We start from the raw sequence: 14,338 nt of genomic DNA on the forward strand, positions 1-14,338 counted from the left end.
ATTATGTGAAACCCACTCAACCACTGAGTCCACCAATGTGTTCAATCTCCCAAAGGAAGGTTCTGCAATATTTCTCTCCAAAGACAATCTTTCCCTCCCGCCATTATCTAACATCTTTGATCGGTTCCCTCACATCCTTGTATCCCTGCAACCTGAGAACCATCACAATCCACAGAACATTGCATTGTGGAAGATGCCGTCCTTCAGATTAGGTGTTAAAAACCAAGTTCTCATCTACCTGTTCAGGTGGACATAAAAGACACTGTTCACAAAGAGAAGGGAGTTTCTCCTCGTGTCCTGGTCAACAATCCTGCAGATAAAGCTAGTTATTCTCCTTATGGCTGTTTGTGGGATATTGCTGTGCAAAAAATTGATTGCTGCATTTGCTTTCAAAAATAGCCACAACACTTTACAGAAAACTGTGTGAAGCTCTTTGAGATGTTTCGACAAGATAAGGTACTGTACAAGGAATCATTTACTATATTATTAACATTTGATCATCTGTCTATATTAGCTTCAGTTTTATTGATGGGCCAAATGGCCTTTCGCTTTCGTCCTCTCTTTGCTCTCCATATCAATTTCACTTGTGACCCAGTACATTTCACGTAAGACACGTTAACCTTAGCACAAACAGGTGTTGCTAAAGGCGTTTGCCATTTCAATTCGAGATGTCAAGGTAAGCAAACAAACAGAATAGTATGAGTATTTCCTCTGTATGGAACGTCTTATCAAGTAAGATTTGTCTTTATGAGATCCAATTGTTTACAGCTCTGAAACAGCTTTATGGCTGTATTAGAGTACTATAGTTTGAGAACTATTCAGAAAGTGAAACCCTTTAGTATATATTAATGGAGTTCTCCCATACGCTGATAAGGCATCTTGTGAATCACATGCTTTCCCGTATTTTCATTCTGTTTTCCCGAAATACACAAAGTGCACAAAACTTCTTTATGTATTGCCTTTTATCACAAGATAACAAGAGAGGTTTGGATTAAAAAGACCATTCAGCCCATTTGAAAATGCCCAACCTACCATCTTCCCATTACAGCTTCAATCTTAAATGAGTCTCCTTACAAGACTGAAGGCCCCAGCTTGTCTAATGGATGCTCCCAGCTCATTCCACTAACACTAGGTAGGGATCAACCCCCTTGCACTGCCTCCACAGCCAAGGCAGCCCCGGTGGTGAACAGATCTAGGTGCGGCCTGACCAGAGTACCATATAGTTTGAGTATGACATCTGTAGATGTTAACTCAACTGATTTTGCAATGTAGCCCAGCATCCTGTTTGCCTTATTCATCTTGTACTGTGTGTCCAAGATCATTATTGTTATAACCTTCCCACGAAGTCCGACTGCCAAACTGATTTGCTATGTTCATAAGATGTAGGACCATAAGACATAGGAGCAGGAGTAGGCCATTTGGCCCCTCGAGCCTGCCCCGGTTCACACTTGCCTTGTTCAATAACTCTGAAGCTTTAAGAGATTGTTTGGGGAATTTAACTACATTTTGTACTTTAGATTTGCCAAAAACGTGTTGATGATTCCACCACATTTTCACTGAGGTACTCTGAAGAAAGAAATTCACACAAAACTGAAGCTTTGAATGATTGGTCACAGTCAACCTAAGTAATAATTGAAAGTAAGTGATTGAAACAGGGAGACAGAAGAGAGAAAAGAAGGAATTTTTTTTAAAAAAAGATTTCAAATCTTCCAAGTGATTTCAGCCTTTTATTGCCCAGGTTCACATCCTTGTTAGTTTCTTCTTGGGGAAAAAATTATTTGGTCACTCAATCCACGACTGTTTGTGTGACACTGCTGTGTGCAATTAGCTGCCGTATTAACCCTTCCAGTGCAAAGAGGTATTTCTTTATAATAATAATAATAATCTTTGCATTTGATATAGCGCTTTTCACGTCTTCTAGACGTCTCAAAGCGCTTCACCGAATAGACTGTAAAGTGAATTGACTGTATTTTTGTGGGCGAACGCGGCAGCGAATTGCGCACAGCAGTGTCCCACAAACAGCCGTGAATTGAAAATGACCAATTTATTATTGTTTTGTTTTGGAGGGATTATTATTAGGCGTGTGGAGAAAGGAAACTTGCCCAAGGTTTCGCCCTGCCTGGAATTGAACCCAGGTCTTTCGCTTGCAAGGCGAGTTACACGGGTAACAATCAACAATAATTTCACTCAAAGGAATTATGTAACCCCTCTGCTATAGTTTCACTTTACAATTTGGAGGCTCAATAATTCCTTAAAGTAACAGAATAAGCAATACTGAGATGTCAATTGCTGTTATATTATGACATATAAAAGAAGCATTTNAAAAAATATTGCTCCCTCCTTTTTTCTTCCCTTGTCCCCTTGTTTTTTTATTGTCCATTCTGATTATATCTGCTAAGTGTAATGTATTTGCTTTCCTCTCCCTCCAGCATGGTCAAACACTGTGAGATGTCCTCCTGACACTAAAGACGCTATATAAAAGTAAATTGAAACGTGTTATATTGTATTACCTTCCCTTTCTATTTCCAATGCTGGCCAAATCCAAAACCCAACAGTGACTGAGACGAGATGAAACAAGATAAATGATGAGTTGATTCTAACATTTGCTTTTCTAATGATTAAAATGAATTGAAAACATTAATTTATTTAATGTAACAACACATCGCAATGACAAGAGAGGATTGGAGAGAGACCCGTTGGATTTCACGTTTCAAGAATACAAATCCCCCTTGTCTTCTCATTTCTGAATCAAACTATTTCATGAAAGTGTCCAGTGTCCCGGACTCAACAACCTTCCCTGGTGACCAATTCCAGCTGTTGATTGTTACCTGTGTAAAGAAATACTATTGCTATTGTCATTATTATAAGTGGAGCTCTTCAGTTTGGAAACTCTCAAGCACCCCGACAGGTTTCCACATGTGTCAGACACTTCCTGGGGGAAAATCTGCCCAAAACATAATTAGATGGTTGCCAGAAATTAAAATACATTTGTAGTCCAAAATCAACTAAATACTAGCCCACCAGTAGCCCAATATTCTGCATTGCCGAATATAGATAGCAGAGCGGCCAATTATAATAATAATAATAATAACAACAATAATAATAATCCTTGCATTTGATCATAGTGCCTTATCACATTGTTGAGGCGTCTCAAAGTGCTTCACAGGGTACATTGTAAAGTGGAGTGACTGTGCATTTGTGGCCAATCGAGGTTAGCGCTTTCGAAACTGTGCGGGAAAAAGTCTTCGAAAATGCTTTGCACGTTTGAAATTAAAAACAGTTAAATTGAAGCATTTCCCCCCCATCCCCCTCCCCCCCCCATCCCCCTCCCCCTCCCCCTCCCGCCCATCCCCCTCCCCCTCCCATGCTGTTTTCACAGCAATAAAAAAAACGCCCAATTGGGCGTGAAGCCGCCCAACCCCGCCCCCGCCCCCCCGGTGTGATTGACAGCTGGCGCTGGGTCACGTGGCACAAACTCGCTTCCCGGCGTGCCCCGCGTTCTCTTCCGGCGGCTCCAGGATGGCGGTGCGTACCGGGGTTCAGTCAGCGGAGGGAATGGGGGGCGATAATCCGCGGCCATCCTCTCCATCGGCTCGACCCCTCGCCTTGTTTGGCTGCCGCGCGGGCGGAGGACGCCTCGCCCTCGGCGGTCGGCCCCGTCTGAGCGCGGTATCGGGAGATTTGTGGGGAGATGTGCCTCTCTCGGGGGGAGCGACGGGGGCGGCGGCTGACACGGGGGCCCCGCGGCCGCCATCATTAACCGTCAGCCCCGCGAGCGGCGCGCGGAGAGGCCCTGTGTGTGAGGGTGGGGGGGAGGGGAGGGGGGGGGCTGCTGTTCTAGGTCTGGGGTGGGGTCGTTGCTGTGTGTTTGGGTGACCCTGAGAGGCCCGACACGTCTGTGCCGCCGCCGCCTCCTCCTCCTCAACAGCAGTTCCCCCCCCCCCACCCCCCCTCTAACCCCGGAGCTGACTCTTCCCTTCAGGCAGTTGTGTGTGTGTGTTTCCCCCCCCCCCCCCCCCCGGGCCGTCCCGCAATTCGTCTCCTCGTTTTTTTTTAAACGCAAAAAAAAACCCTCTCTTCCCCCCCTCCTCCCCCCCCCCTCCCTCCCCCTCCCCCCCCCTTTTTTAAATACGAGGCTTCTGTTTCGGACCCACGCGTTCTGCATCGCGTGAGTGACGCTCCCGGTCGGTTACGCCAGCGAGGGCAGCGCTGCGGCCGAGGGCAGCGCTGCGTCCGAGGGCAGCGCTGCGGCCGAGGGCAGCGCTGCGGCCGAGGGCAGCGCTGCGGCCGAGGGCAGCGCTGCGTCCGAGGGCAGCGCTGCGGCCGAGGGCAGCGCTGCGGCCGAGGGCAGCGCTGCGGCCGAGGGCAGCGCTGCGGCCGAGGGCAGCGCTGCGTCCGAGGGCAGCGGTACCTACGAGGGCAGTAATCGGTAACCCGCGTGTCCTGATGCATTTATTCACGCCGTCGAGGCATCTCAAAAGTGCTTCGTATTATGTCCCGCATTTCGCCCACAAAATATACCGTCAATTCACTTTACAGTATATCCTGTGTAGCCTTTTGAGGCGTCTCGAAGACCGATAAGGAGCCGTATCAAATGCGAGGATTATTATTATACTGTAATGTGGATTGACTGTTTTGTGGGTGAAATACAGCGGCCAGTTTGCACACAGCAGTGTCCCACAAACAGCCATGGCATGAGTGACCAATTTTATGCAATGTGTTATGTATACCTTTATTTAACGATGTGTGGCCTAACAAGTCAACAGTGTTAACTTAAATGGCCCTTGCGACCATTTGAGTTTTGTTACCTGTTCTAACCGCTCTGAGACACTGCCTTGCGTGAAGGGGGCTATATAAATGTCTAGTTGTATGTATTTGTCTAGTTCGCTTTTGAAAGCTAACACGGATACTGCCTCAACCATCGCTAATAGAAACAGGAGTACGCCTTTCAGCCCTTCGAGCCTGTTCAGCCATTCAATTAGATCATGGCTGATCTGCACCTCAATTGTCAGAGATATTGGTCTTTGGATACAGATCACGTGGAACAATTTGGAAAGAGAAGCAAGTTTCCCTTAGTGTCCTGACCAACATTCCCCCAAATAAACAAAAATTGGTAACTTACTTCATACCTCAACTGCCCTATTCCCGGTAGGGCATTCCATTTCTTAACTGCGTGAAAACATTTCTCCCACCCTCCCCATTTTCTCGTTAATTAACTATCTTAAATTGATGCCCTCTAGTTACTGATTCACTGACCAGTGGGAATAACCTCTCCCCATTGACTTATCTAAAACCCTCATAATTTTGAAGACCTCTATCTGTTCCAGAAGAAAAACCCAGTTCATCCAACCTGTTCTCATAAACCAAACCACTCATCCCCTATATCATCCTAATAAATCTCCTCTACAGGCCCTCTATTGACTTGACATCATTCCTAAACGTTTACCAAGTTTTTTTAAAGGTATTGAAAGACAATCTTTTCTTGAAAGATGAACTGTAAAATTTATGAGTTTAGCCGTTTCAGAATAGAATACCAAACCATTTGTTCTATTGGTCAAGTCTGACATTGCAGTATAGTCGGCGAGGTGGTCATTGTCAGAGGAGACAAGATGAAACATTAAACTGAGGTCCCATCTACCTGTTGAGTTGGACGTTGAAGATTTTATTGCACTATTGAACATGTTATTGCTGAATCCTGCCCAACAATACTCCAAACAAAATTGGCTGCTTAATGTTTGTGGGACTTTGCTGTGCCCAAATTGGTTGGCATGTTTGCCTACAAGTGTGCAGTCATTTTCTTCGTATAAAATCCTGTGAAGCGCTTTTAAACATTTTGTTGAGGTGACAAGGCACTGTATTAAATGCATCATATTAACGCTTAAGTTTCCTTTGCCTTTTTTCAGAGTGAAAAGGAAAACCCTATGCGCGAGCTCCGCATCAGAAAACTCTGCCTGAATATCTGTGTGGGTGAAAGTGGTGACAGACTCACCAGAGCTGCTAAAGTGCTGGAGCAACTCACTGGTCAGACCCCAGTGTTTTCCAAAGGTTGGTGTTTCTGATGACGCTCCCACTCTTGTGGCAATAAATGAATTAAGAATATGAAGGCCTTCTGTTGATTAGCATTCTGTTCACCTGTTGGATTCGTCAAACATAAACAAGAGGTTTTCCATTCTAATGTATGGTTTGGTCAACAGCCACGTTGTTAATGTTTCTAATCCATTGTGTACGTATCCTTGCTGGATTCGGTATTTGTTCACTGCTGAGCNTTTTTTTTGGAGGTGCAAAAATGATCAACTTCCATCAGGATCAAAAGGTTTCGAGATACATCTCTTCCCAATTGCAGGAAGTGGTGTCTCTGATGACCTGAGAGCTGGAAATAAGCACATCTTCTTAGTTTGTTGAAAAATTGTCTAACTAATAAAATAATAAATTTGAAAATCTGCAACCCTTGTGCATGTTTTAATTTAGCAATTTAAAATGGGATTTTCCAAACTAATGTATTCAGTAGGCTACTGGTGGCCAAATATTAAATTAACATTGTTGAATATAAGAATCAGTATTGGTGCAGTTAGGGCTAACTGTTAAAATGTTAAACTTGAAGGCCTTTTTGTGTTTCAATCTGAGTGAAGGATTTGGCAGAGTGGGCAGCTTTCATTAAAGGTTTGAATAAGTACCTCAAGAAAAAATGATTAAAAGCTGCAGGTTGGTAGCAGTTAGCCCCAGTAGGGGAGCTCACACCAGCAAATACAAGTGGGTTGAATGGTTTCCTGTGTTGTGGACCTTTCTCTGTGATTTTATAATATGATTTATTTTTGATACAGCTCGTTACACTGTGCGGTCCTTTGGCATCAGGAGAAATGAGAAAATTGCGGTTCATTGCACAATCCGTGGGGCCAAAGCTGAGGAAATCTTGGAGAAAGGCCTAAAGGTGAGCATTTCCTACATAATTAAGAATTTTATTTGCATATAAATCATGGTTTTGTTGCCTGCAGGGAGTTGGGAAAAATAGCAGTAACATACAGAACTCTGTATGTGTAGCATTCCTGTTTTATACAGTCCAAAGCAAGTGTTGGTTTATTAAGCTGTGTCCAGTGAATAAAAATGGACAATTTTAATGACGTTCATTGCATTGAATACCCTTTTCATCATGAATATCATGCTTCACAGCTGCTTCTAAGCTAAAATGCTTAGTAAAGTGCACTGAACTTGTTTCAGTGATGCATCTGGTGCTATATAAACTCAAGTTGTTTACAGTGGTGCAGTGCAGTAGATGGTATTTTAAAACTGAGCACAGTATATCCTGTGAAGCGCTTTAAGACGTCTCAACGATGTGATAAGACACTATATCAAATGCAAGGATTATTGTTATTGTGTTTTAGGTTCGGGAATATGAACTGAGAAAGAACAACTTCTCAAACACTGGAAACTTTGGGTTTGGTATCCAGGAGCACATTGATTTGGGCATCAAGTATGATCCTGCCATTGGAATCTATGGTCTGGATTTCTATGTGGTGAGTACTGAGTTTTGCAGACTTTCAATTCAGCATTATGTTGTTTGAGCAGTGATGTGCACTGCTGGGTGTCTCTCCGACTGCCTTATCCTCTCCCATTGATACTCAGTAGATGAGAAACGGCAGATTTCACTAGAACTGGGCTGCTTATAATAAGTCATGAGGATTTCCTATCTTAATGTTTGCTATTGTAACTTTGGTTGAAGCCTTTAGTGTTTTGGCCTCCGGGGCATATATCTATATGCTGTGGTACGACCAGAATGTGCAGTTATGCGCCTTTTTGGTCATAGACTTGCTTGTACATATTTCAGCATATGGTTCAAATCTTCTAAACCACGCAGGTTTTATGTGCTTTGCAACACCGTGTTTAAAATGGTTGTACTGAATTTGGGCCAATATGATGGAATCGTTGAGATAGTGTCAGATCTGAAAATAGCAGGAAAGACTCTCGATGTGGAATCTTTTGAGCCAAGTGCTGTACAGTCGTAATGGAACTGCTGTGGATCTTACTCATTCAGTCGTGCCCTTTTTATCCCAGGCTGATTGTAATTCACATGCTGGAATCTTTAGTAACCATCTGCTATTAGCATTTCAATAGAATCTGTTATAGTCATTTTAATAGCTTAGTTTTACAGTCTTATTACTGAGCCTGCTGTCAGTGATGGATTTAATATCTTCAGTTCAAGTCTGTAAAATATTGGAACATCTGGGCTTTATAGGCACATCACAGAATCATTTTAGCTTTATTGAACCTGATTCTACTTTTCGAAAAAGCCAGTTGTAGCGGAGAAGCTCGACTATCTTATAGAAACAGCTTAAAACTGATATTGTTAGTCCTTTTGTTGTATAAGCTGTGCTGCATTGCTATTCATGGCAAGCTATTGTAGCAGATAAACTTTACAGCAGTGGTGGCCAACCCATGGCTTGTGGGCCACTTCTGGCCCGTGAGGCTGTATGAAGTGACCCACAAAACTTTTGACTAGTCTGGATGAGTCTTGAGTTCAATCAATATTGTTTCGATTTTGTTTCTTGGTTGAATATGTTTTTATTTATGGCATAAATAAATGCCTTAGAGAGCACTCCTTATATCTCTTGGCTGAAGTGATTTCAATTATATGCTAAACATAGAAATAGTTCTGCTGTTTGTAGCTGAAGACCTTCCTTTTTGACGATTACTACAGTCGTCTCCCCTCTTTCCCTAAATCGGGGCCGAGGTCAACCACTGTTTAGAGCTACCCCGCATGAAGGATGCTATATAAATGCAAGTTGTTATTCTCAATTTATAGTATCCAACCTTACATTTCCCACGTGCCTTGATTAGCGGACTAAAACAACTCCAATTAACCAATTAAATATCTGACCTTACAATCACAATCTGCACTGGGCTTCTTGTGCAGTCTAGTCCCTTGATATCAAAATGTAGTTTCATTTTCAGAGAGAAAAAAATTCACATAAGTAATTGGTTACAAAATGAAGGCATGTGGTGTTGAGGAGATTGGGGCAGCATGAAACCAAGAGAGATTGCTGCAGGACAGGAAGCAGTGAGATGTTTTTCAGACTGTCAGGATGTAATCAATGACTCTCAGTTGGTTGAAAGAAAGATGTGTAGTGCGAGTGTGTGTGTTTACCAGGGATCAGAGGTTATGTGGGAAGACTTGAATTTGGTAGAACAGGTTGTTAAGGGTAATCTGAAGGTTTTTTTCAATTTTCTAAATACTTTTGTTAGGAAGATCAGAGGTTTACTGAGTCGGTAACAAGAGCACACAATTTAAAGATTACTTTGCGGATGAGTGATTAGTTACAAAATGTTTTGGATAGGCATTAGTACCAGTGCTGAATGGGCTTCTATGCTGTCGTTTCCTCTCTAGTTTTTGTGGGTGATTTTTTTTGGCTTGAACTGGTCAACAACTGCACTGTTTACTACATAGCTCTTTGATGCTGTTTTTTCTGGCTCATCGTACAGATATTTTATGATGAATTTTTTGGTAGTTTTTAAGATTTATGCTTATGGAAATTTGAGCCCCGGGTACAAATGGAAATTAATCTAAGTCGATCTTTAAATCGTTTATATATTATTACACTTGAACCTTTGCCACAGGCAAAGCTTTTAAATTGACCTTATTATACAGGCGTTTGCTTTTTGGGTGAGTGGCTTACAGGCTGGACAAAAGAGGATGGAAAAGATTGTTCAAGGTTGCTCCAATATGTCTGTTCACGATAAATTGCTTCTATAATCTACAGGTCATGGGACGACCCGGCTTCAGTATTGCAGACAAGAAGGTCAAAAGAGGTCGCATTGGTTCCAAGCACAGAATCTCCAAAGAAGAAGTAATGCGATGGTTCCAGCACAAAGTAAGTAGCATTTTAGATGAAGGCTGGCCCGGAGGTACAGTTCACTTCTAGTGCTGTATACCTGACTTCATAGAATCGTACAGCACAAAAAGAGGCCATTCGGCCCAAAGCACATAGCACACGGGAGTAAGTGACCTCTTGGTATCTTCAGGTGTCTTTGGCATTTTGTTAAGTCAGCTGAATGCATGGCCCAATGTGATATATATATATATATATATATATATATATATCCTATACACTTGGAATATGCACTCTGGTTGGAGGGACATATCCTGCTTACCTAATTCCAGAGAAATATTAGACACAGATTGGTAAAAGCCAAGGTTTGGGGAACCCAGAGTGTGTATAGGAGTTTTTGCAAGGGAAAACTCCAAAGCTTGCCATTGAAAGCACTCTCTGGCGAACGTCTTGTTACTTCTCCAGTTAGGACTACACTTTACCTGTTTAGGGCTTTGGTTTATAGCTGAGTGGGAGCAATCTCTGCTCTCAGTAACTGGTCTCTTCTTCCTTGCCAATGGGGCAGACTCACTGGTACGTTATCCAATAACTGCCTTGATGTACTGCAGATCCATCTGGCTCAGGTACTGGAAAACCAGGACATTTATGATTCAGTTCTGATATTCCATTCCAAGCTCAATTCCAATGAGGCCTCATTTGCCTTGCGTTTCTACCCCCCCCCCCACCCCGAGGATCCCTTGCATCTGTGTAATTGCCACTTGATTCAAATGTTACCTATTTGCCGTTTTTTTGTCAGAGGTGGCAAGATGTGATTTATACATTGATGATTCAATGTGTAATATAATTGCTACAGTAACTTGATGTTTACTCTCTTTTTCTTGCAGTATGATGGTATCCTCCTGCCTGGAAAGTAACTTGACAGAATGATACTTTTCCAATAAAGACAGTTTATACAACACCATTAGCCTCTTATCTTTGCTTAAATCCATCATTGGTATTTCCTTTCTGACCCTGCAGTGGTTTGGAGTACAACATACTAGTGATGGAACACTACGCATCTAAGGAAGAAATATGTTTATTGCTGTTTTCTGTAAAACAGAAGGGCCTGGGTTCGATTCTCACGCAAGGCGAAACGTTGGGCAAGTTTCCTTACGTCACACGTTTCTATTTACCTAGCAGTAAGTAGGAACCTGGTTGTTAATCGATTGGTGGATCGCTTTTCCAGAGGTAATAATTCCTTCCAAATATTTTTTCAATCCACGATTGTTTGTGGGACTCTGTGTGCAATTGGCGGCCACATTTCATCTACAAAATATACAGTCAGTTCACTTTACGGTTTATGCTGTGAAGCACTTTGAGACATCTCAAAGATGTGATAAGACTTTATATCGAATGCAAGAATTATTAAAAGAGTTCTGAGGGAAGGTTTTTTTCAGAAGACTAGGAGAACAGTGAAATCTATTTAAAACACTCTTCAGTCCCATGATTCATGAAACAAAGTGAAACTTGTGCTGTTAATTATATCTGAGTAAAGCAATACTTAATGTAAGTGTTCACGTGTTTGTTTATTATGAAGCATCACCTTGCAGTGTTGGCTTCCTTTACTCCCACACACAAAGTTTTGTTGTGTAATTTTGCTGGTCATAAATTAAATAAGAAGACAACAATTAGATTACTCATTAAATGTTGACATGCAGCGGTGCAGGTGGATTTATTACATTGAGTCCCACTCCTGTCCTCGCCACATAACTAACATATTTTCCATAAGGGGCCAGAGGGTTGCAATCGGTTACAGGACCTCCAGACTATCGTACCACACTAACTGCTGCCTTGACTTGAGATTGCCTTACTAAGACCGACTGGAACTTGGAACCCGAAAAATTCTGGTCTCTATGGCTTGGATAACAACCTTTTTTTGAAATAAAACATTCTCATTGCAGAAGATTGATCTGCAGACAAGTCACCTACTTTTGTTGTCTTGCAGCTTCTTTACCCAGTCAGTTTCTATAAATTGTTCCCGTTGGCTCAATTTCTCAAAAGCAATAACTTGCTTTGTTACAAAATAAGGTACTGTGTTGGTCGTGCCCCCATTTTGGATTTCTAATAAATTTGCCGTGAAAAGATTGACTCAGATGATTTATCTGTTCCTGCGTTTGTTAGGATCTCTGTGATCATTGCTTGGGGAAATAATTGATCTGTGAGGCAACGTCACAAGGTATCTACTAGCACTTTGCAGATTCAAATTAGGTCAAATTCCGGCCACTCCTTAAAACAACACTGGAACAAATTTACATTAGATTACCTATTGTGCAGGTGTGTCCCATCATCTCCAAAGGAAACAACTGATGGGGGAAGTTTGGCTCAGATCAAATTTCAGAACAGTTATGAACAGCTACAAAGAGTTCAATGCAACAATAATAATATAATAATAACAAATGTACATCTTGAAAATCAACAATATACAGTCAATTCACTTCACAATATATCTTGTGAAGCGCTTTGGGAAGTCTCAACGACATAAGGCGCTATATCAAATGCAAGGATTATTATATAACAACTTGCACTTATAAAGTGCCCTTCATGCAAAAGAGCACCTCAAAAGCACTGAATAATTACTTGTATGAGCTGCTAACCCCTAATGAACCTGTCGGCTCCCTCCACTCAGCAGCCTCCAGCCCTCTCCACATCCCCTGCCCCACCATCAGTGGTCAGGCCTTCAGTGTCTGCCCCCATCCTTTGGAACTCCCATCACACATTCCCTTCGCCTCGCTCCCTCTCTTGCCTCCTTCAAGGCACGTCTCAAGATCCTCCTCTTTGGCTACCTCCCTGCCTTCCACCATGCCTTAACCCAAACCCCCCCCCCCCATCTCAGGTCCAAATCCCTGACAAACCAGCGCCTTGGGACATCCTCCTGACACGAAAGGTGCTCTACAAATGTAATTTTGTATTGTATTTTTGGGGTGAAACACGGCAGCCAATTGCACACAGCAGTGTCCCAGAAACTTTCGTGGATTGAGTGACCAAATGTTACTTTTTAAGGGATTATTACCCCCGCAAAAGCGAACCGCCAATCGATTAACAACTGGGTTCCTACTTACTGCTCGGTAAACAGGCGTGTGGAGTAAGGAAACTTGTCCAACGTTTTGCCCCGCTGGGAATCAAACCCAGGTTCTCTCGCTTGCGAGGCAAGTGCTCTAACCATTGAGCTGCAGGACTCGCTATTTTAATTGAATTTAATAATTTGCAATTCTGCAAGCAGCTTTCACAAAGACCATACAGCACACACAAAGGCCTTAACATGTATGATAGAGGAATGTTTTTAGAGGTATTTTTAAGTGTGTAAGGATAAAAGGTCGACCAGGTGAGGGCGCAAGTGTTCACAGAAAGTTGTGAATGTATTTTGGATGGCACAGGTTTGATTGGTCAAATGTCTTCTCTACCTCATTCCAGGCTCTCTTGTGTTTAATATTTTGCATCTATCTGTGACGAATGAAGTTATTAAATTGACTTAATAGTTCGACCCCCAATTTCCTTCCTCCCCCACATCCGCTCCCTCACCAGCACCGCTTTCTTCCACCTCCGACGCATTGCCCGTCTCCGCCAATACCTCTCTCCAAAAGCCACTGAAACCCTAGTCCATGCTTTTGTCACCTCTCAGCTGGACTACTCTAACGCCCTCCTCGCCGGTCTACCCTCCGCTACCATCCATAAAATCCAGATTATTCAAAACTCTGCCGCCTGCATTCTCACCCGCACCAAACTCCATTCCCCAATCACCCCAGTCCTGGCCAGACTGCACTGGCTGCCTATCCCAGAGAGGATCGACTTCAAGATCCTCACCCTTGTCTTCAAATCCCTCCCTCCTCTGCACCCCCCTACCTCTCTGACCTCCTCTCTCCTCAAAACACTGCCCGTTGCCTTCGTTCCTCCGGGTCTGGCCTCCTTCTCGTCCCCCGAGTCCTCCGCTCCACCCTTGGCGGCCGTGTCTTTAGCCACTACGCCCCGGGGCTCTAGAACTCCCTCACTCCCTTCGCCTCACTCCCTCTCTTCCTATTTTCAGGTCTTAGCTGAAGACCTTTTCGACCACGCCTTTGGTCATCTTCCTCCCCCTCCCCCTGGCTCGGCCCCGGGATCCATTACTGTGAAGAGCTCTGAGACGCCGTCCGGCGTGGAGGGCGCTGTGCAAATCCAGGTGGTGGTGGTGGTTGTTGTAATAATATTCCTTGCATTTGATACAGTCATTGAAATGTCTCAAAACGCTTCACAGAATATATTGTAAAGTGAATTGACTGTATTTTGTGGGAGAAACGGCTGCTTCACTGTGTTTGTAACAGTTTCAAATAAAATTTACACTCCATAATTATTATTTTTTTAAAAACACTTATAAAATACTCAATCATAAATGTTAAGGCCTTTGTGCATGTTGTATATTATTTGTGAAAGCTGCTATAGAAGTGCAAGTTATTACATTCAATTCCTTAGTCATTCCTAACCTTAGTTCCTAAAGTAACAACAGC

General features: G+C 43.0%; 1 protein-coding gene across 1 annotated transcript; it reads left to right on the top strand.

Moving 5' to 3' along the window:
* The first annotated feature begins 3,500 nt into the window (after positions 1-3,500).
* On the top strand, positions 3,501-10,773 carry rpl11 (ribosomal protein L11). Its single transcript, NM_001293043.1, is given in 6 exon segments — positions 3,501-3,525; positions 5,904-6,045; positions 6,822-6,928; positions 7,380-7,511; positions 9,753-9,863; positions 10,706-10,773. Coding segments are annotated over 6 exon segments (528 nt in total). The 5' UTR covers positions 3,501-3,519; the 3' UTR covers positions 10,736-10,773.
* The last annotated feature ends 3,565 nt before the right edge of the window (positions 10,774-14,338 follow it).

This window comes from Callorhinchus milii, unplaced genomic scaffold, assembly GCF_018977255.1.
Source record: "Callorhinchus milii isolate IMCB2004 unplaced genomic scaffold, IMCB_Cmil_1.0 Scaffold3, whole genome shotgun sequence".
NCBI classification, from domain to species: domain Eukaryota; kingdom Metazoa; phylum Chordata; class Chondrichthyes; order Chimaeriformes; family Callorhinchidae; genus Callorhinchus; species Callorhinchus milii.